At 36.1% G+C, this 24224-nt stretch overlaps 1 protein-coding gene across 17 annotated transcripts in view; it reads left to right on the forward strand.

The window, feature by feature from the left end:
• The window catches only part of RPS6KC1 (ribosomal protein S6 kinase C1), a 250262-nt gene that overhangs the window by 166744 nt on the left and 59294 nt on the right, over window positions 1-24224 (forward strand). For 12 of the 17 annotated variants that reach the window (XR_008649737.2, XM_063613897.1, XM_055235081.2 and 9 more), the window contains 4 exons: window positions 3194-3241; window positions 3802-3934; window positions 12405-14000; window positions 14272-14361. Coding sequence is in view for 16 of the 17 variants with exons in the window: in XM_063613897.1 (XP_063469967.1) it covers window positions 3194-3241; window positions 3802-3934; window positions 12405-14000; window positions 14272-14361 (1867 nt within the window). In the remaining variant the exon portion in view is untranslated. Of the gene's footprint in view, window positions 1-2059; window positions 2108-2152; window positions 2862-3193; window positions 3242-3801; window positions 3935-12404; window positions 14001-14271; window positions 14362-24224 lie in introns of those variants that run through there. The other 5 variants (XM_055235079.2, XM_055235085.2, XM_055235087.2 and 2 more) reach the window with 2 other exon arrangements.

The following is a 24224-nucleotide window of genomic DNA, read 5'->3' on the forward strand; positions in this document are numbered from 1 at the left end:
TTCACTGGGCCGGACCTGGTGGCTTATCCCTGTAATCTCAGCACTTTGAGAGGCCAAGGCAGGAGGATCGCTTGAGCCCAGGAGTTCAAGACCAGCCTAGGCAATATAGTGAGACTCCTGTCTTACGAAAAAAAAAAAAATTACCCGGGCATGGTGGCACATGCCTGTAGTACCAGCTACGTGGGAGGCTGAAGTGGGAGGATCGTTTGAACCTGGGAGGTTGAGGCTGCAGTGAGCTAAAATCACACCACAGCACTCTAGCTTGGGTAGCAGAGTGAGACCCAGTCTCAATAAAAATAAAATAAAACAAAACAAAATAAAATAAATCATTGGCTTTTTTGGGAAGATTAATATTGATTACACCTGGGTAAAGTATAGCACATAGTAAATGCTTAAAACATAGCAGATTAGAGAATACAGGGTGGATAAGAGAAGTGCTTAGGAGGTAGAATTGATTTGATTGATTTAGAATTGATTCTAAATACTTGGTATTTAGAAGTTGCTCAGTGTATAATTGTTGAATCCTGGATCAGTCACTTGTTCCGAAGGTGGGAGACAGGAGACAGTTCAGAGTAACTTAGACCACGTTTGGTTTCAGAGCATGCATGGAAGATGGTCTTACTTAGTACTACAGGAGGAGCAGCAGGCTGTTTGTTTGGTGAAGGCAGGGCCTTGGGAAGGGGATATGAGGTACCTGTGAGAATATTTTATTTAAATTAATGGAAATTTAAATAGCGTAGGTCAAACACTTAGAAGACAAAGATAAAGTTTTCACTATTTTTTCAACTTTAATATCTAAAATGGAATTTTCCATCTTCTCGAACTGGTTTCCCATCTCAACTTCCTTGTTTCTTCTCACCTTTTAAAAATTCTTTTATTTTTTTCAAGCTTAACATCTTTTTTTTTCATCCTTAGTTTCTGTCTTTCCTTACCCAGTGGTGGGCTGGTAAATGTTTGACAGTCAGCTCTCTGGTAGGGGGAAGAAGGCTCATTTGCAGTGTTTGCTGATTTCTGTAGTACAAATCCTCCTGCCATGGCCAATTTCAGTCTGTGGCTGCTTTTGTTCTATAATGACAAAGTTGAAAAGCTGTAACAGAGACTGCATAGGCCTGCAGAGCCTAAAATATTTACAGTCTGGCCCTTTAAAGAAAAAGTTTACCAATCTTTGCTGCAGTAGTTTTTCCAAAATAATAAAGCTTTAATAGGGTAGGATATTTTCATACTTCTGTTAATTTATTTTATCCATCAAGATGAGGGGTGGGACTGAGTAGTTTAAGGGGGCATTGTGTGAGAGGATATGAAGGGTCTTGAGGTCATTTTATGGGCTTAAGCTTTTTCCCTCAGTGAGATGAGTGCCATGTTCTAACTTATGTTTTAAAAAGAAAACCCTGGCCGCTGTTTTGAGGATAGACCACAGGGCAGCAAAGATGGAAGCAGAGAGATCAGTTGAAACACTGTAGTTACAAGTTAGGTAAGAGTTGGTCTTTGCTTGAATCAGAGTAATAACTGTGGAGGTGGTAAGGTGAGTTCAGATTCTGGATACATTTTGAAGACAGAGCTGACAGGATTTGCCGGTGGTGGAAAGGGGTGTTAAGTCGAGTCCAGGGTGAAGAGATACCAAAAGGATGCCTTAGGCTAGATCCTGAGTTATTGAGATCACATTATAGCAAGTTGCTACATAGGAGATTTTAGGAAGAAAATTGAGACTTGAACAATTTTTTTGAACCACTTCCTGTTGATCATATATGTTCCAAGAGGAAAAACTCTGTTTAAAATAATATTTCCTTTACTTCTAAGAAATACATTTTAAAATACTATAGGAAACAGTAATGTTTCTAAAATACGGCATTTTTAGAAAAGGAAACCATAATAAAACCTATTTTGGATAGGATTATTTTGATCCTGTAATTTGCTGACTTAAAAAAATTTATTCAGAAATGAACAATTTTGAGGAGGGGATTGAATTTCAGCCCTGCCCTACTCTTAAAGTTTAGTTTAAAGCTAAGAGTTAATGTTTCATTGTATTGTTAATGCATTATTACTCGTGTCTTTTATGTAGGTTTTACTTGTAATGGACACAAGGACAGAACAGACTTTCATTTTAAAAGTAAGTAAAATTTGTAGCCAGGCGCGGTGCCTATAATTCCAGCACTTTGGGAGGCTGAGGTAGGCAGGTCACCTAAGGTCAGGAGTTCGAGACCATCCTGGCCAACATGGTGAAACCCCGTCTCTACCAAAAATACAAAAATTAGCCGGGTATAATGGTGGGCTTCTATAATCTCAGCTACTCGGGAGGCTTAGGCAGGAGAATCGCTTGAACCCAGGAGGCAGAGATTGCAGTGAACCAAGATTGCACCATTGCACTCCAGCCTGGGCAACAGGAGTGAGACCCTGTCTCAAAAAAAAAAAAAAAAAAAAAAAGAGTAAGTAAAATTTATATGTTTAATGAATTTAAAATTTTAATTTCAAATTATGCTTCTGAAAGAAAAGTTAATATTTTAGTTAATATTTAGTTAATATTTTAGTTAACATTTAGTTAATATTAACTAAGTAGTTAATATTTCCCACCCCCAGGTTTTAAATGTCCTTTTATGTTGTTTCTGGTGGTGTTTATTTACTTTTCTTTCTATCCTTTCATCACGGTTGATAGCATGCATTTAACAACTTTTTTTTGATACAGAGTATGGAGGAAATAATTTGGATAAATTGAAGAACCATTTCGTATTGTTTGAATGTGTAGTGTGTTGTTTAAATACATCTCAAGAACATTTTGTTCAATTGTGAAGACTACACACAGTCTCACCTTCGATTATCACTACAGTTCTGAAGAGCTAAAATTTTGCCTTAAAGTCTTGTTACAGGTATTTTGGGAAAGTGTTATCTACATTCCTGGTCCTCTTTTTGATCTAAATTCAATTTTGATTCTATACATAATGCAATTTATAACTAAATGAATAAGGAGAGAAAGAACCCTCAATTTTGAAATTTTGAAATTGTATTTGGAATGGGCTGTGATAGTACATATTCCTAAAATATCCTAATTTAAGCATTTCCACAGCATTCAGAAGGTGAATTTATTAATTTTATATTTCTTTTTCTGATGCTTTTTTTATTTGCTGATAAGGCATGGCAGTAGGTCACATTGACACATACTGAAACATTATGTGCATTATTACTCGTGTCTTTTATGTAGGTTTTACTTGTAATGGACACAAGGACAGAACAGACTTTCATTTTAAAAGTACTGAAACACATTTTGTGTGTGTGTGTGTGTGTGTGTGAATATACTTTATCATTGACATTTCTTTAGAAACAGAGTATGACACCAGAAAATAGACAAACCTTATTCCTTGTAAGAAGACTTAATATTGTTTGTACTTTTGGGGGATAGGATTTTAAAATTGCCTGCTTAATCTAAGAATACCTTTTGCGTCTCAGGAGTTTGCATTGCTCTTACAATGTCTACTGCTTTAAAGATACAGATAAGTAAAATAAAACTTAAGAAAAGGTCACAGAGAAATAACTGTGTGTCATCCTGATGACTTAGTTTGAGAGCATTTCTAATAAAAACACTGACCCACGTAATTGATTTTAATGGCAGCTTTGTGGCATCTTCCTTCTCTGGATTCACGCCAGATGCCATCAGCAGAGCCTCCAGGGACTGGGGGGCATAGAGCAGCAGATGAGTGGTTTCTCTGAAGCCCAGAGTAACTCGGATAGATTAGTTTGGTTGATAAACACAGAGCACAGCAGGCTCCAAAGGCAACTGAGGATACAACTGACCTTTTTGTTCTCTGTCAGGGTCTAAGGAAAAGCAGTGAATACAGCAGGAACAGAAAGACCATCATCCCCCGCTGTGTGCCCAACATGGTGTGTCTGCATAAGTACATCATCTCTGAGGAGTCAGTATTTCTTGTGCTGCAGCATGCAGAAGGTTGGTTTGTAGTTTGGATTGTTTATGCAGTGAAGAATGTCACCTACTTAGCTTCCAGTTTCTCTCTGTCATTTCATGAGCAGATAGAATATATGAAACACGTTTAAGAAACCATTTCCTTTTCCTCTGCTCTACCTCCCTACTTTGAGTTGTGAGGGAAAATGAAAACCCAGGTGAACAGCAGATTTCATGTGAACTATGGTACCACTTGTAGATTTACTTCACTACTTACTTTCTCGTGGAATTTACCTAATATAATGAGAACTTTAATGTGAATGTGTGCTAAGAGAGCTAGATTTTATTTTAGTGGTATTTTGTTCGCTTGTTCCCTGCTAAAAGGATACATTATGTTAGATGACTAAAATGAAAAGCATCCCCTGAAGAATTAATTAATTACCTCCTTCTTTTAGAAGCCAAGGGTGTTTGCTTAACATTTGACATTACCTAGTTATTCTGATCTGAGTTTTTATGAATACAGCCATTGGCATCACATATGGGTACAAAGCAGAGGCACAGTTCTCTGCCTTCAAACTATTTATGAAATTTCAGCTCTTTGTAGAGGGAACAGGTGGCAAAAAATATTATGTTTTGATTTTTTTTGCCCTTTAATACCTGAATTTAAATAAATAGTCTTTTATTTAGGATGACTGAAAACAGCATATAAATATAAATTCATTTAATACATATTGCCATTTGGCTTTTAAGAGATGTTCATAAAATAGTAAAAAAAATTTTAATTGTTTTCCGTATTTCGTGAAGGCATTATTATTTTTATATAACTATTGTACTTTACTAATAGGCATAACATTTGTATTTAATACAATTTTTTAGGAAAAGAAGTCATTGCTTTCTGGAATGAGGTCTCATATGGTAATGAATGCAAGATTTTTGATGGGGGCAATAAACAATATTATTTATTGTGAAGTACAGCACAAGATAACTACAGATGGAGGGAAGATCTCCATATGCAGTATTTAATAGGAAATTCAGAAGGGGCTCTATGGTCTCTCAGGTATTAACAGAGTTAATTGTGTGTGTGAATTGGATAACTAATTCACCTTTGTTCAGACATTATAGACAGCTTTTATCTGAGGATACCAGTGCATTACAGACATTATTGAATTAGAGGTCATGTCATCTGATAGCGAAATACAGCCACCTCTGGTGTGGAACAAAATAACTTGCGTAGTAATAATCCATAATAATTTAGAACAAGGTCAGTAGGATGAATGTAATTATAGTCAATATTCTATTACCCAGTGTGGATTATTCATGTTGGAGATTATCTATGGCAAAATTTTCAATCTTAACTTACCTCTGTTATTTGTAGCTGTATCTTCCTCTTCTTCCTCTTCCTTCTCCAAATCATTTTTCAGTTTTTTTCTACCATCTTCTCACCATCCCTTATATCTCTTGAATCTGATGTTTCAATTGATTTTACTTGAATAATATAGAAAACTTTTATAGTCTCTTTAAGTCATACACTTATGACTTTTAAATTTTCTACTATTTTAGATCCTTCTTTACTATCGACCATACCTGACTTTGAATGGTCACATGACCATAAAATTTGTCTCTTTTGACCATTCATTTTAGGTGTCTATTGTTTAAGATGGTTTTATAATATAAAGATAGTAAATTATAGTGCAAATAGGGACTCTGGATTAATTAAATATTCAGCAAATTTATTGAGCATGTACTGTATAGTGGCTCCTTTTTAGGTGAACAAGACAAGAAAATTCTTTTTTTTTTTTTTTTTTTTTTTTGGTTGGGGGGTGGTCAGGGTCTTGCTCTGTCTCCTAGGTTAGAGTGCTATGGTACAATCATAGCTCACTGTAACCTTGAACTATTGGGCTCAAGTGATCTCCTGCCTCAGCTGGGATTACATGCGTGCACCACCACATCTGGCTAAGTTTTAAAATTTTTTGTAGAGATTGGGTCTCTCTGTGTTGCCCAAGTTGGTCTTAAACTCCTGGCCTCAAGCGATTCTCCTGCCTCAGCCTTCCAAAATGCTGGGATTGCAGGTGTGAGCCACCATGCCAGGCCTGAAACTTAAATTCTTGTTGTGAAAAGTCAAACAGAAAAACAAAAAGCAAGAGAACATTGGATAATAAAAGAAACTATACAGATCTTTAACAAAGGGAGATCTAATAGATAACAACTGGGGGACTATGTTGAATTAAGTAGTCGAGGGAGCCCTCTCTGAGAAGGTGGCATTTAAGAGAAGTTCTGAATGGCAAAAGAAACAATCATTTGAATGTAAGATACAGATACAGGGATGAGTGTAAAAACAAACTTGGGATGTTTGATGACCAAGAAAGGCATCATTTGGTTGGAATGGAGCAGAGTGAGGACAACGTGAGGCACATGTTGGTACATGAGGCTGTTGGAGAAGTAGGCAGGAGCCTTGTAGAGCAGAGTAAGGACTTTGGCTTGTATTCAAGTGCATTGAGAAACCATTGGACTTCTTAAGGGGTGACAGAATCTGATTTACATTTTAAAAAGGTCACTGACTCTTGTATGGGGAATGGGTTGTAAAAAGGCAAGAATAGAAGCAGTAAAAAGACTAATACAGGAGGCTAGTCAAAAGGTGCTGCTAGCTTGGCCTTCTGGGGCACCAGTCGAGATGTTTGAGGGTAGAGTCAATGGGACCTGTGATGGATTTGAGATTAGGAAGAGGAAAATCTACAGTAATTTCTCAGATTTGGCTTGAGCAGTGCAGTGAACTGGGTGATGAACAGTGTGTTGTTTTCTTTTACACATCAGTGGCACCTCCGTAGATGAGGAAGTTGGCTTATGTCATAGAAAAGTAACTTTTCATATGTGTGAATAGTTATTACTGAGAAAGCAAACCTTGAACAGTTGTTTTCTCCATAACATGAATGCTTTGAATACTTATGATTTGTGGCTTTATCTTTCCACTGCTTACAGAACTACTCATGATTTATGTGAGTCTCTTGGACTCTTTCTTTCCATTTTTAATTCATTTCATTAGAAATGTATTGAGTGCTTGCTGGGACACAGATATAGTTCTAATTTGGCAGTGAACAAAACAGAAGACTTTGTCTGCATGGAGCTTACATTACATTACATTATAGAGGCAGAACAGACAATAAGCAAATATTTAAGTAAATATATGACAGATGGAGGTAAATATGCTATGGAGAAAAATTAAAGGAAAGGGGAAGGGAATGCCAAAGAGGTGAGAGGGGTGGTTTGCTATTTTATATAGGGTGGTCATCTTATTGAGAAAGGACATTTGACCAGAGACCTTCAGGAAGCGAGAGAGGGAGCAGTGTGGATATGTAAGGAAAGGATGTCTTGGCAAGAGGAAACAAATAGGTCCACAGGCTTAGAGGCAGGGGTGTGCTTGGTGTCCAAGAAACAGCAGGATCAGTGTGGCTGGAGCGGAACAGGAGTGGTAGGAAGAATGCTTAGGGAAGTGAGGAGGCAGGCAGGCAGATCCTGTATAGCATTGTAGGCCACATTAAGAACTGGACTTTTATTCTAAATGAGATAAGATATTATTGGGGCATGCTGAGCAAAGGAGTGATGAGATAGGGATCATTGGCTGCTCTGTGGAAAACAATGTTGGAGAGCAGAAGGAAAACCAGGGAGACCAATTTGGAAGTTGCTGCAGCACCCCAGGTGAAAATGCTGATGGCTTGGACAAGGTATTAGTGTGTAGGTCAGGAGTCCCCAGGCCACAGACAGGTACCTGGAGGTGAGTGGCAGACAAGTGAACATTACTGCCTGAGCTCCGCCTCCTGTCAGATCAGCCAGTGGCATTAGATTCTCATAGGAGCACAAACCCTATTGTGAACTGCACATGCGAGGGATCTAGGTTGCACACTCCTTATGAGAATCTAATGCCTGATGATCTGAGGTGGAACAGTTTCACCCCAAAACAGTTTCCACCCCCACCCCCACCCCTGTCCCCATCCATGGGAAAACTGTCTTCCATGAAACTGGTCCCTGGTGCCAAAAAGGTTGGGGACTGCTGGCATAGGTGGTGAAGAATGGTTATTAGAGTCTGAATGTATTTTGAAGGTAGAATGGGCATGATTCTGTTTTACATGATTTCGAAGTTTTTGGCTCAAATAATTGAAATAATGGAGTTTCCATTTGCTAAGCTGTGGGAGAAGTAAGTTTAGAAGGAAAATCAGGGATTCCATTTTGGACATGTGAATTTGAGATTCTTATTAAATATTCAGGTGATGTTGAGTAGACAGGATATATCAGTCAGGATTTTAGGAGAGAGGTTTAAAATATTTACTATTCCTTTTAATAAAGCCCTTTCTTAAACTGTTTGAAAGAGAAAGGTGAGGAAACAAAATGTATTCAGTCAAGGCCATGAGAGTTTAAGTTTCTAAGATTAGGGATTATGTAATATTCATCATATGTATGATGAATTAGCAAAATATTTGGTATTTAGAAGGTGCTCAGTGTATAATTGTTGAATACTGGGTCAGTCAAAGATGAAAGACCAAATTAAAAGGCAGAAGTTCCAAAAGTCTCTGACTGTGGATATACAAAATAGAAAGGAGGTAGAAAAGAATTTCTCTCCAAGTTACTTAAGGCCCCAAGGAGTAAAATGATTCTCCTTTTATTAATTAGTTTTCTAAAATTATAAAACTAATTTATAAAATAAATTCAAACAAAATAGAAGTCTATAAAGTAAAAATAAAAATTATCCCTCCCTATTCACTTTGTTGCCCAGACCTATTCCCCAGAAATAGGCACTCTTTTAACAGTAATTATATATCTTCCAATAACTTTCTATGTTTATAAACATTCACTCCCTACCTGTCTGTTTTTAAAAAACTTAAATGGGTGTTACATATTGCCTTGAGCTTGCATTTTTTCCCCCATCTCAAAAGTGTGCCTTGGACGCCTTTAGTATATCTTTATCAGTATATTTAGGTCCGTATTAAGGGAGGCATACAGTATAGTGATTAAAAATAAGGACTATGGAGCCATGCTATGTGAATGTAAATGCTGGCTCACCATTTCTAGTGTGACTTTGAGCAAGTTATTTAACCTTTCTGTGTCTCAATTTCCTCTGTAAAATAGAGATAATATTAATCACCTACCTTATAGGGTTGATGTGAGGATTAAATAGTTGTATATGTAAAATGCTTAGAATAGTACCTGGTACATGATAAACACTATGTATTTGCAAATGGCTATTATTAATTGATGTTTAAATTGTTTCCAGTACTCATATAAATACATGTATAAACATGTATTTATACATACATGTTTTTATTTGTTATATTTTTTGAGAATTATATGTAGGACAGATTTTTTTCAAGTTGAATTGCTTGGCCAAAAGATGATTTTGATTGCTGTGATAGCAGTGTTTTATTATACGTATGAAATTTAAGTCCTAATTCTGACCAAGCAAATTAAAAAACTTACTTTGCAATCTTATAGAAAAACAATAGACTTAAAATCTGAGGAGAGACAAAGAGTTTTAATTAAACATTATGAATTCTAATTTTTATATCTTAAAATGGTTCAATATCTACAATTTTATGTGCTTCAAAAAGACTTAGAAAAGTATCATTTACAGTCTTAGAGTGTTAAAAATTAGACAAATTTTATGCGCTTTAGCAATAACAGGTTTTTTTTTTTAAGGCTAATATATGTCTTTGGAAGAACATATGACCCCCAAAACAACATTATACTTATAGATCCTTATAGATTCTTACTTATAGATTCTTTTCCTTGAAAGGTTTTCAAAAAATTTGTAAAGATGTTATCTTTTTATAACTCAGTTTAATAAATATTTAATACCTGTTTTACATGCTAGATAGAATCCTCTGCCTGCAGCTATTAAGACTTTATAGTCTAATGAAGGAGATAATAAAAGCATAAAAGTAATATTAATATGATGTAAATGTCATAAGGAGTATGAAGGTGGATGATAGAGGATTGAGAGAAGATATATATTGTGTCCAGTTAAAGAATACATAGAAATTGGTAAAAGAGAACAGATTCTGAAGGACCTTCAAGAATAGGTAAGATTTTCACAAGCAGATACTGGGGAAACTATTAGAAAGACATTCCAAGTGTAAGCATGGTATGAGGAAAAGCCCATCTCATGAATTCTTTGTTGAGTAGGGGGAGAGGACCAAATCATGGGTTGATAACTGTATTACTCAAAAGTTCAAATGCCTATGTGGAGTTGGTATATGATTCAGTAGATGGAAGGAACTTGGCTTCTTGAATGCAGAAATGGCATAAGATCTGTGCTGAAATGGAAGATTAATTAGGCAGCAGTTAGTAGGGTAGAGTGATACAGGAGGGACTTAAAGTAAGGATCTAGTTGTAGTTATAGCATTATCCCCAAAAATGAAGTCTTTAAGTACATTGAATTTTAGATTTCAGTAGTTTATTCAGGTGGAATTGGCCTAGGAATGAACGAAGCTTTTCTTAGAATTTTATTAAAAGGTACCGTTTCTTGCTGATCAGTGCAATTTTATGGATTGCTTATATGGTACGTCTCATCATCTGATTTAACAAGCAGTGACTTTTATGTCCTGCACATTGTGTAGGCAGTAGACATACAAAGATGAAAAAGACTTGATCCTTTCCTCAAAGTAGTCATCATCTAGGAGAATTGAAAACCACCCAAATCATTTTATTTGGATTGCATACAAGAATTTTAGTTTTAGGTTCAAGCATTGTTAGAGTGCCACAATATAGGTATTTGTAGTAAGAGAATATCAGTATTGTTGTCAATAGACTAAAGAATATAGATTCAATGCATAGCTCCTTTTAAACTTCAGTTGAAATATGGGGAAATGTGAAACACTGAGTATACTCTAAAGAGGACAGAAAGCATTAGCTAAGAAAAAAATGAGAGGAAAAAGTTAAATGTCATAATATCCTATACCACTAACTGTTATCAAAATGGGGAAGATGATACAAAAATTAGCTGGGTATGGTGGCACACGCCTGTAATCCCAGCTACTTGTGTGACTGAGGCAGGAGGATAACTTGAACCTAGGAGGTGGAGGCTTATAAGCTGAGATCCCGCCACTGCACTCCAGTCTGAGCTACAGAGTGAGACTCTAAGAAAAAAAAAAAAAAGTTAAATAAATAAAATAGGGAAGATGGTTAACTAGATCGCTGCTACAAAGAGGTGTATGAGAATCCTAGGATTAATATTATGACAATTAGCCTTTATTGAGCATTTATTCTATGCTAGGTACCATGTCAGGTGCTATATGTATTTATTGAATTTCTCGAAATGAAATGTGAAATAGGAAGAGGTATTTTTGATGTTTCCATTGACTTTTTTACACATGCGATTGACTGTCAATGGTTATTTTCCTTAAGGTTTAGGTACCCTTGGCATATGATGCTTAATGATTACAATAAATATGTGCTGAAAAATTGTCTTCTTTATATGAATAGAGGGATTTATTTTTAACACATTATTCTTAATTTTTCATTTCTTTGCAACTACAATTCTGTCTCCACAAAGTATACTTCCGCAGTTACTGCTTTTGAGATTTCTGGATCAAATTTAATTAATTATTCTTTCTTATAATACTGTTTCTAGTCACTACTGTTATAGCAGGTTTTTGGTACTTAGCTATAATTGTTTAACAAAAAAATTATAATTGACAAAGGGATTGAGGTGTTTTAATGGTTAAAATAAAAGGAAACTGGTGAAATAATAACTACAAGTATTGCTGTTAAAATACTGGATTTTTTTTATTTCTCTGATTTACATGAAAGTGATTTTTATGATTTTAGTTTTAAAGATATATGTCAGAATACACAGTCAGAATTTCCATAGCTTGCTTCATTAATGGTTGCCCAATTAATTTTCCTCAATAGCTTTACTTATACAACATATTACATGTAAGGCTGGGCATAAAAGGGGAAATATTAATATGTCATTTATAAAGGCATAATTATATACTACATGCCAAATTCCTCCAATCCTAGACTGGACATTTTCAAAATGGAATAATATTGTTGCTTTTTCCCCCCATTGTAGTATACAATTTTAAACAGCACTTATTTATGTATTTCCACTTGACCAAGGGGCCATGCATGAAAAAATTGTGTAAACAGAACATAATCAGATTATTGTATAAACAGAACATAATCAGATGTTTCTAAGACTAAATGATATTTAACTTTAGAGTAGAATTTTAGCTGTGAAATTTCATATTAGTATGTGTTATAACTAATTTCCCTTCAAAGGAAGAAATAGGTTGTCACTTAAAAAAAGATTGATATCAGGAGATGTGCTTGAAACCATACTCATCAGTCAGCAATAACAAGCATTTTATTAAATATGCTTATCTTATGGCACACTTGATATTAATGGGTATTATTGACTTGTTTTGATTGATTTTTAAGATAGTTTTTGTTTTTCTAATAGCTTAAATAAATGTCAATTTGGAGATCTTAATACTTTTGTTTATTTTGTTATACTTGTTCACAGGTGGCAAACTGTGGTCATATATCAGTAAATTTCTAAACAGAAGTCCTGAAGAAAGCTTTGACATCAAGGAAGTGAAAAAATCTACACTTGCAAAAGTTCACCTGCAACAGCCAACTTCTAGTCCTCAGGACAGCAGTAGCTTTGAATCCAGAGGAAGTGATGGTGGAAGCATGCTTAAAGCTCTGCCTTTGAAGAGTAGTCTTACTCCAAGTTCTCAAGATGACAGCAACCAGGAAGATGATGGCCAAGATAGCTCTCCAAAGTGGCCAGATTCTGGTTCAAGTTCGGAAGAAGAATGTACTACTAGTTATTTAACATTATGCAATGAATATGGGCAAGAAAAGATTGAACCAGGGTCTTTGAATGAGGAGCCCTTCATGAAGACTGAAGGGAATGGTGTTGATACTAAAGCTATTAAAAGCTTCCCAACACACCTTGCTGCTGACAGTGACAGCCCCAGCACACAGCTGAGAGCTCATGAGCTGAAGTTCTTCCCCAACGATGACCCAGAAGCAGTTAGTTCTCCAAGAACATCAGATTCCCTCAGTAGATCAAAAAATAGCCCCATGGAATTCTTTAGGATAGACAGTAAGGATAGCGCAAGTGAACTCCTGGGACTTGACTTTGGAGAAAAATTGTATAGTCTAAAATCAGAACCTTTGAAACCATTCTTTACTCTTCCAGATGGAGACAGTGCTTCTAGGAGTTTTAATACTAGTGAAAGCAAGGTAGAGTTTAAAGCTCAGGACACCATTAGCAGGGGCTCCGATGACTCAGTGCCAGTTATTTCATTTAAAGATGCTGCTTTTGATGATGTCAGTGGTACTGATGAAGGAAGACCTGATCTTCTTGTAAATTTACCTGGTGAATTGGAGCCAACAAGAGAAGCTGCAGCAATGGGAGCTACTAAGTTTACACAAACTAATATAGGGATAATAGAAAATAAACTCTTGGAAGCCCCTGACGTTTTATGCCTTAGGCTTAGTACTGAACAATGCCAAGCACTTGAGGAGAAAGGCATAGAGGAACTGAGTGATCCCTCTGGGCCCAAATCCCATAGTATAACAGAGAAACACTATGCACAGGAGGATCCCAGGATGTTATTTGTAGCAGCTGTTGATCATAGTAGTTCAGGAGATATGTCTTTGTTACCCAGCTCAGATCCTAAGTTTCAAGGACTTGGAGTGGTTGAGTCAGCAGTAACTGCAAACAACACAGAAGAAAGCTTATTCCGTATTTGTAGTCCACTCTCAGGTGCTAATGAATATATTGGAAGCACAGACACTTTAAAAACAGAAGAAGTATTGCTGTTTACAGATCAGACTGATGATTTGGCTAAAGAGAAACCAGCTTCTTTATTCCAGAGAGACTCTGAGACTAAGGGAGAAAGTGGTTTAGCGCTAGAAGGAGACAAGGAAATACATCAGATTTTTGAGGACCTTGATAAAAAATTAGCACTAACCTCCAGGTTTTACATCCCAGAGGGCTGCATTCAAAGATGGGCAGCTGAAATGGTGGTAGCCCTTGATGCTTTACATAGAGAGGGAATTGTGTGCCGCGATTTGAACCCAAACAACATCTTATTGAATGATAGAGGTCAGGAACTTTTGCAAATGCATTTCTTTTTATTCACTGTTGCTTCCAATTAACTGAGTAGGCGTTTTATCTTGTAATTAGTATCTTCATTTCCTGTCTAGAGCTTCATTATCAGTGCAGCAAATTCACCCCCAGTAATAGCTTCTAGTACTTAATGATGCCATTATTCTTAATGATACTGTTTTTAGCTACAAAAGGAGTAATTACAGTTCACTTCTGCAGAAAATGGAAGAGAAAAATGTTTTGATTTCTCCTGTCGTTTTGTTTTTAGGACACATTCAGCTAACGTATTTTAGCAGGTGGAGTGAGGTTGAAGATTCCTGTGACAGCGATGCCATAGAGAGAATGTACTGTGCCCCAGGTTAGAGCAATCTCCTAAAATGTTTCACTTGAAAAGGTGGTTCGGCAGCTCTCATTTCTTTATAGAAGTTGTATTCTTGTATTTTTCACTAGCAGTTTACATATGTGTTGGATTTGGTTATCTGTTTAACCCTTCAAAAAAGAAAAGTTGGGGCTAAACCAATTAAGTAATTCATAGGTATATATGTGTATGTATATATGTGTGTCCACATACATATTATTGTTAAATGAGTTTATACCTCACTAAGTATTATTAAATGAGTTTATACCTCACTAAGAACTGCAGTGAATTCTTAGAAATGTCTTAACTTCTTAGTGTTTACAAGGACCTTTAAATATCCTGATCCTCTTGAGATGCATGATATTTTTCTTTCTTTTTTTTTTTTTTTTGAGACATATCTCACTCTGTCGCACAGGCTGGTATGCAGTGGTGCTGTTATGGCTTGCTGCAGCCTCCAACTCCTGGGCTCAAGCAGTCTGTTGCCGCAGCTTCTGAGTAGCTGGGACTACAGGTGTGCACTACCATGCCTGGATAATTTTTTTAAAAAACATTTTTTGTAGAGATGAGGTCTTTCTGTGTTGCCCAGGCTGGTCTAGAACTCCTGGGCTCAAGATGCTGGGATTACAGGTGCATGCCACTACTCCCGGCTAATTTGAAATTTTTTTTTTTTTTTAAAATAGAAACAGGGCTTTGCTGTGTTGCTCAGACTGGTCCTGAACACCTGGCCTCAAGCAATCCTCCTGCCCCAGCCTCTGGAACAGCTGGGATTACAGGCATGAGCCATGGTGCCCGGCACAATGGAGGTTTTAAAAATGCAATATGATTTTAGTGACGTGCCAGCCTGGCATTTTATAACAAATTTTTATAGACACAACAGTTTTATCTTGTCCTTACTGTATTGTCTTTATTTTTTTAAAAATTAGAGATTTATTCTGTGGGTGTTAGATCTTTTACTAACAATTATAGGTAGCATAAGCATATGAATTGCATTTGAGTTGGTTTTTCTGAGTCATCAGTGCAGATGGGGCTGTATTATGAATCCAAAGTTTGTTCACCTTTTGCTTACCGTTTAGCCTCTTTGGATGGCCAGAGTCACTTCACCTGTCACCCCATTGGCCTTCAAAGGAGTTTCAAGCTGATTTTTTTTGACATAATCTGCTTAGGTGTTGATCAATATAGTATTTAATACTTAACAGCTAACTAATGTATTGATGCTAACCTTGTTTCTCTGCATAATGGGAAGTGATGATGGTAAGGATTAAAAGAGCTAGATTGTTTCTAGTTACAACTTCCATTGTTAAGAATTATTTCTGCAGTAGAGAATACCAAAGTTTTCCAACCTATAAAATAAATATCCTAAAACGTTCCTGAAAGCAACTATTAGGGTTTTCTTTTCTTTCCTCCTTCTTCCTTCAAATTAAGACTGGTTTTTATTTACTGTTAGAGACAATAGAGCACACTTACATTTTTTTCTCAAATAGATAATGTGATGTTATGTATTGAAATCATATTAGTTAATAGGATAAAGAATTTCATGTTTAATTCACTTCATTACAGTTACTTGATTAAAAAAAGCTAGATCCTCCCCACTTTCTAATTTGATAAGAAAGAACATTTTAGGTTCCAGTGTACTTAGAAATATATTTGTTAATTATAATGAATTTGGAAGTTTTAGAATCAAACTTAATTTGGGAGTTTTTTTGAGTCATGCCTGTTACATCCTAAAGTGAAGTGCAGTGGGAACCATATAACAAAACAAAACCAAACATTTATGGAATATTGTTTAATATTTGTAAGTAGCTTCTTATTTCTTATTTTTGTTGTTACTTTCTTTTTTTTCTCCTGGTTCCTAGTAAGTGTATATATTGTTACTTATTGGAAACTATCTGTAAATTTGTGCTTGAGCATTCTAGCAGATTATTTTTCTTTATTCTCAAGCACAGTCATATTTACTTTAATATCCATAACATGTTGGTATCCTGAGAGTTTTAATATATGTGGAACAGAACCGTATTACATTCATCAACAGATACACACTTTCGATTTCATATACTGAAATACCGAATTTAATACAGATCAGTTTCTAAGTTCTAATTTTTAAGCCTTGTCCCAGAAATTACAATTCTCTTAGTTGACCAGCAGGTGGCAGTCTACCATTAATGGATTTTGCTGTCCTCTTCCAGGTTGTCCTTCACTAGCATTTGAAAAAAGCTGTAGTCTGAAGAGGTGCTTTGTTGTCATTATTTGCATAAAAGAATTGTACTTCCAAGCTTTGTGAGTTGCAAAAGTGTTCTAGTGTTATGGCATGCTTTGTGAACAATGTGGAAAGGCTTTCCATTCATTGGGCCTGTTAATTTTAGCAACCAGGTAAAACAAAACAAGTAATGGCCTTAATAGAAAAGTAATACCAATGTTCTACTTAAGATGACCTTAAATCTAGAGAGTTATAGAACTTGGTTAAGTCTATGTGCTCGTACCCCTCACTTATAACTTAAGGGGAATTGGAGCAAAAATTTATAAATTACTGTTTGCCCCAAAAGTTCATAGGCAGTGCTACTGATAAATCAAAACTACAGATAGGTTTTCCTCTCCTCAAAGGATGGAAGCAATGATAATATGTTAATATTTCAATGCTTAAAAATACAAATCAGTAACTACATGGGGCATAGATTGTTTAACCACCTTTTGATCTACTCTTAGGAACACTAAGGCTTGAAGTAATTTCCTTTCATGTGATCCCCTCCCTCTTACTTCCCAAGTCTAACCTTAGTATTATTGTCCAAGTAACTCTAAAGCATGTTAAGCAGCTGATGTTTGGTTAGAAAGAAAAGTTGTCACAAGATTATGATGAGAGCAACTCACTTCTGTTTAAACAGTGTGCACCCTCTACCCTGCCACTTCACCTCCTGGGAATCCTTATCACATGTTTGTCCTGAAAACATTATCCACCTGCCCTGTACTTTATAATATCAGCAGTGTATCTTTTTATCTTGTGGATGATGTGCCTTTATATTTTGAGAAAAATTTCCAGTAACAGATTTGATTTGCATGGACAGAAACTTGAGCAAATGCCAAACTAGCAGGGGGGCCATTATTCTGCTCTATAAATAAGTTTAAAAAAGAAAACACACACACACAGAAACCTGTGAATCAACATGTTTTGGTTTAATTGAGGGGAAAAGCAAGACAGATAAATTTTGAAATGCAAATGATCACCTTCTGTTATTTAAGTATAGTTTCTGCCAACTTTGTGATCCTAGATTTTAAAAAGTCATAATTATTTTAACAATGTATACTCCCAAGGATGCCCGAAATTCACAAGTTTCTATAACAAAACTGAGAACTTTTTAAAAAGTTGCCACTTTTTTATATTAAAGAAAACAAATCCAACAACAAAAAGACAAAAACCATGGAGCTTTCTCTCTCTACATCTGTGAAAAAGCCAGCGCATAAATGGCTGCAGCTGCAGACCCATCAAGAGGGTCTTGAGAATACGAATTCACTGATCAAACCCAGCCCTGTTTTCAAAGTAGAAGCCATTCCTTTTAGATTCACTTTGTATCCTTAGATTATCTAGGATGATTCTCTAGAAAGGTTTTATTTTAAATAAACATCATTCATGGTAAATGGGTTCCTTTCATACCACAGAAACACAGAATGGAGTTCAGGAAGAGAAAAGGCAAAAGAAATAGTCCACAAAGTAGGAACAGATTGTATAGCATGACAATATAAATATAACACTGTCTGGTTTCCACATTAGGAGACTTTTAGATACTTTATTAGGATACACAGGTTCTTCTGTTTTTTTGTTGTGAGGGATTAGAAAATAAAAACTGTAGTAAATTGGTTATTTTTCTCTGGAGGACTTTCCTCTGGTTACTCTGATTTTATATCTGTTTTTACACACATACACACAAAAGTTTTAGCCAAAAGATTTTATATGCTTTATCATTTGATTTATTAACTTATGATAATAAAGATATAGTGTTTTAAGTATAAAGGAAAAATAAAATCTCAAAATTTTTTTTTTACTACTTTTTTTCTTGACTTTTATCATTCAAAAACAACTAGAAAATAGAACCTGTACTACTAAGCATATAAAGTACAAAAAAAAAAAAACTGAGTCTGAGGTGGGAGGATTGCTTGAGGCTGTGAGTGTGAGACTGCAGTGTGCTGTGATCATGCCTGCGAATAGCTACTGCACTCCAGCCTGGGCAACATAGCAAGACCTTGTCTCTTAAACAAAAATACAAGAAAATGATATTTGAAAGCTTAATATATGATCTGAGACAAGTGCATGAAATTATTTGTGTTAGTTAACCTAATATAGTCACTTAAGTTTCCCATTCTAGTCTTGAACAAGTTGATATGGTATCCTATCAGTGTGTGTCCTTCACTTTTATTTTCTGCCCTATTATGAGTCTTTAATTTTAAATGCTTGAAATTTACATTGATATTTGTCATTGAATACTTTTCAGACCTGAGCATTTATAGGTGCATATATGTATAAATTGAAGAAGTCCAAAATGCTTTTCACTGCAGCCCGATCTCCATGCTCCCAGATGTCAAATGACAGCTTTGCTTCCTCTCTTAGGCAATTTCACACTTGGCAACAGCTCACAGCTGACGATGAAAAGTGAAACATAGAAAAATCATGCTGAAAACTATCTGTAAAAATTCAGTTTTAGAGCATGACATTTATTGACTACCTTTCTTTGCTCTTCTAGCCTGACTTTATCAAACAATCCAGGAATATATTTTGGGGAATAGTTTCCCCTGTCCTTCCCCATAAACATGTTTTCTATGGCATTTGTTTCTTTTTAGGCATGGGGCTCCATGTAATAGTTATGTATCTGATAATTAAAACTAGGACTCAGACCATGGATGGAGTTTAAAATATCTTGAGGCTATCAGAAGTTTTTAAGGTTTAGAACATTTAGACGGAATTGAGAACTACCAAACCTGTGTATTGTCCCAGATCAGGTATTAACTCATTGCTTGACCTCGGGAAATTTATTTAAGACTTTCTAGGCCTCAATTTGACAGTAGCAAAATAGATTTGTTGGATATAAGTAAAATCACAGATGTCAGATCATCTGACATCCTCCTTACATAAAATGTACTCAAAATTGAAGTTTATCTTATTAAGGCAGGATTTTTCCCCCAAGGGTAAATATTGATTTCTTATCTAATGTTAGTAGAGTTAAAAAATTATTTTATTAGGATGACTGAGTATGTATTTTTACTGATTGATAGAGTTTGTACATAAAGTATATCATGTGGAAATAAGGGATTTATGGAAAATACTTTCATTTAGAGGAATGAAGCCAAAACAACTTTTGTTTGGGGTGAAAGTTGAATGTCAAGATTCTCAACAAACAAAATTGTTTAAACAAGAAAGAAATATTTAGATATGATAATTTATGGGACCTGGATAATTTCAGCAAACATGAGAAATCTAATGTTAAGAATGGGAGATTGATAGTGAAAGCAAATAAATATAGATGTATATTTCAAAATAATAATGACATAACCAGGAGATACCACTTTTTTTCCTAAAACAGAAAGAAGGTGGCAGCAAGAGGGAACTATAGGAATAATTTTGAGTAAAATATTTATAGTTAATATTTAAATATTATGTTTCAGACAGTAACTGTTTTATTTACCCTTAAGCAAAACTTCAGCAATAGCTAGCTATCTTATACATAGTATTTTAATGTTTTCCTCGAATGATTAACAAGTATGTTTAGTCCTTTGCCCTCAGTTCTTATCATCATAAAAACCAAATCTATTTATTCTTCAGGAGAACCAGTTAATTTTTCAGTTTGCCATAGAATAGTGAGACTTTTCCACTGAAGAAAATTTCTTGATACACTTCACCACTGTATATCCATGAAACTTGTAACGTGAGTATAGAGTACAAGCAAAAAAGGCTTCAAGTTAACACAAGTCTTACCTTGTCTAGGCAAGGCCCTTGTGGTGCAAAGAAGATTAAAGGATCACTTTAGGGGGACTTGAGGGTCTAAAACCCTGGAATCCATGGGCCAGTCACCATCACATCTCGGTTAAGTTTGCTCCATATTGAAACAGACTATTCTGAAATCATGATTCTCCTATCAGGCCAGAGTGTGATTTGTCTCTAGTGGTGAGAATGAGACAAAGTAAGAGCAAAGAATTCAGTCCCTGTTATTTGGCATCTTAGTAAATGACACATTAGCACATCCCAAGAGAAGTTTAATGAATTGATGTTTTGATACGGAAGAGGTGAAAAACAATGTCTCTGTACATTTTGTAATACTACCTGATATTTGGAGTGGAGGGTTTATGTCAAGCTTTAGAGTATTAAAAATAAGTTAATCTTAACCTTTTATTTACCCCAAACCTTTTTTCTTGATGATCTTGGGCAAATTTCTTTTTCAGAAGAGGAACATGAGACTAGAGACTTATAGTTTAAAGTATTAGCTACAGTGTAATGCTTTTTCATTTTTCATATCTCAGTTGACTTTTGTCAACTATTCAGTAATTGGCTTCACCACTGCATTATTATAAAGAAGAAAGTGAACTGACTTCTGCCTCTGATGTTTAACAAAGATGTAATGCTGAGTCTTAAACATTATATACCAGCGCAATTGGCTAACTACTTTTATCAAATCATCAGTTTCTGTATCCCATAACATTTTGTAAATTTTAATCTCCATTAGGTTACCAGGTCTTACTCCTTCTAAGCAATTCTTCACAAATTCTTCCTTCGAATAAATGTTTAAAAATGCTAAGGTTTTTAAAAATGAGTGAGGATAAGGCAAGTAGGATTTCGGAAGCTCCTTTAATAGCCGTGCATGTAGCTGTCTGCCTAACACAGCAGCAGAGCGGCAGAGAGAGCGCAAGCGAGTGTGAGAGCTGTGCCTGTCATTCTCACAACTTTCAGTTAGCCTTTTTCTCATCAATCAACTGTAATGGCTTTGGTTGGGTAACACTGTGACACCTGATGGCTCTTCAGAATGGAGTTGTTGTGATATGATCAATGGAAAATGGGGCATGCTGTTGGTTTTTTCCTACTAGAAATACAGGGTGAGAGAGTAAGCAAGATTGTTTAGAGCTCAGAATTATAATTATAATCAGTCAACCAGAAGTCATGTGGTCGTTACTAGTTTCTTATTTTATCTCACAAGAAAACCGTATAGTAATGATACCTATAAACTCCCTTGAACAAGTAATTCTTGGCTCTCGAGTGCTGAATCAAGTGAAATTAAGGAGTTTTGACCCAAGTTGTACAGATAATTGCAGGAAAGCTCAGAACATGGTTGCCAGGTCACCACGACAACAAGAAATTCAGAGCTAGGTAGTGGGAGAAAAGTGGAATTAGACATGTAGCCAAGCCCAGCCTGAACTAGCTGAGTGTGGTCTGCACTCACGTTCAGTTCCCTACAATACAGCAGGCCCAGGGATTCAGGTAATTGAATTACCTAAAAACCAACTGAATAAATGATGAGGTGGTGGCAGGAAGCAAGGCTAGAGACTGAGGTGAGCCAAAAAAGCAAATGTGTATAGGGTGGAGCAGCACCACATATCCCCTGTCACCTTGCAGCGTTGGGAGAAGAGCGGGGGCCCCAGCTGCTGCAGACTTCTCTCTCTGGAAAGTGCCAGTCTCTGTCATTGGTCTTCTCTGGATAATACACTAATTAGAGTAATGTGATTCCAGGAACTTTCAAACAGTTCATGTACCCTGCTCAACAAATACAGCATTTGAATAAGCAATTGAGTACAATGCTGGAGGACTTCATGGAATATAGAATGGATAATTAGGCAGTCAATGTTTTCTGAAATAGTATAAAATAAGAAAAAAGGAGCAAAATGCCCATTTGAAAGGATGGGCTAGGAAATGAAAATTCCAGGCTCTAGTTAGTCTATCATGTAAGAGTGAAGATCTGCCTCAGAAATGTGAGACTATAGGGAAGTTTCTTCTGTCTGACTTGACTCATTTCAAGTACAAGGCCCCTATGAACAGCTTTGCACCTTTGAACTTGTAAACTTTAAGCTATTAAACTTTGATGTTTTAGTTTATAACTATTAGAGGAGCATTCCAAACCTGGAATTAAAATGAAATTTTATTCTCATAGTTGCTATGGCTTTTAGTTTTGCTTTCGGTTGTGACATTTTCTATTGTCATTTACAAAAACTTAAAAAAATTGTCTCTATATTTAAAATAATACCCCGGCTAGGTAGTGTAGTCGTCCTACAATACATTTAAATGAATTTGTTTTTGATAACATTTAAAAAATATTTCTAATTGATACAAATGGTCTCACCAGCCCACCAGCCAAATAGAACCAACTTACAAATTTGTGGCACATTTTACGGAATTAGGTGCCTAAATTCCTTTAACTGAACAGGGATAGAAAAAACCTTGAGTTATCTCCCGGTCCTGTCTTCTTTATTCCCCCGGGGTTTTTTCAGCTTTTTTTTTTTTTGAGACAGAGTCTTGCTCTGTCACCCAGGCTGGAGTACAATGGTGTGATCTGGGCTCACTATAACCTCCACCTCCTGGGTTCAAGCAGTTCTCCTGCCTCAGTCTCCCAAGTAGCTGGGATTACAGGCGGCCACCACCATGCCCCGGCTAATTTTTTGTATTTTTAGTAGAGACGGAGTTTTGCCATGTTGGCCAGGCTGGTCCTGAACTCCTGACCTCGGGTCATCCACCTGCTTGGGCCTCCCAAAGTGCTGGGATTACAGGCATAAGCCACCGTGCCCAGCCCAGCTTTCTTTTCTTGATGTAACACACACCCCCTGTGCCAGAGCAAACTGTACCATCCAGAGGCAGTCATTGTGCTTTGCATGGGGAGCGCTGGAAGGTGTCCATTCCACCACCTGAGTTTAGGCTACCTTCATCTCTTGCCTGGAATAGTGCAGTCAGCTGACTAGCCTCCACTCTCACCCTCTAATCTTTGTTTCTTCCTGCTGCTGAGTATGCTTTAGATAATGTTTTAAACTTTTTAGCCTACAACTTGTAAAAGTGCAAAAGGACTTGATGTAGATCTGCGTGCTCAATGGAACTTAAAGCGAATGTGATGAGGGCTTTGGAGGTGCTTTGAATGCCTTGAATGGACAGTGCTACAAAATACAAGATTGATATATTTATTCAACAAACATTTATTAAATGCCTCCTGTGTCCCAGGCAGCGTGCCTAGGAGCCAGAAATAAAAGACATAATTGTTATAATATTGATGGTTACTTTTGAAGATTTACATGAAAAGGAGTCTACCCAAACAGAAGAAATATACAATTGGTTAACTAGGATGTTAATAGACCTTTATAGGTGAATAGTTGTATTTATAGAACGGTAATTTTCTGAGCTAACAAAAGACATGCTTAGCTGTTCCCCCTTCCCACAGTTTAGTTCTATATATTGTTGGATACAAAAAATGCTTTCTTCTGTGTTTCTTTCTCTTTGCTCTTTAGTCATCAGCTGCAGTGGAAGACTAATGCTCAGCCCCTGCATAGAAAATCTTTATACACAGCAAGAGCTGGTGAGAGAAATTGACTAGGATTTTGTAATTCTAGTCTCTTTCAATTAGCAACAGATGCTGCAGGGAAAGATTGCCTGTGTAGGAACACAGTACTAATGTTTCTGTGCCCTCGCTGACATGGAATGCTCATTGCAAAAGAAAGATATTCTTTTCCTTGGTCGAAGTTGTCTCCAATGACAGATTAGATGTTTTTATCCTTTCTCTACTCCTAAATCCATTAATGAAGTCTGACTCCCTTGGAAGAAAGTTAAATTCTTGACCAATTGTAACAGCATTTCTAATTGAATACTTAAAGAATTTATAGAAAGTTTAGACATTCCAGCTTCCTTTCTGATAGTA

Source organism: Symphalangus syndactylus, chromosome 19, assembly GCF_028878055.3.
Source record: "Symphalangus syndactylus isolate Jambi chromosome 19, NHGRI_mSymSyn1-v2.1_pri, whole genome shotgun sequence".
In the NCBI taxonomy this organism is placed as follows: domain Eukaryota; kingdom Metazoa; phylum Chordata; class Mammalia; order Primates; family Hylobatidae; genus Symphalangus; species Symphalangus syndactylus.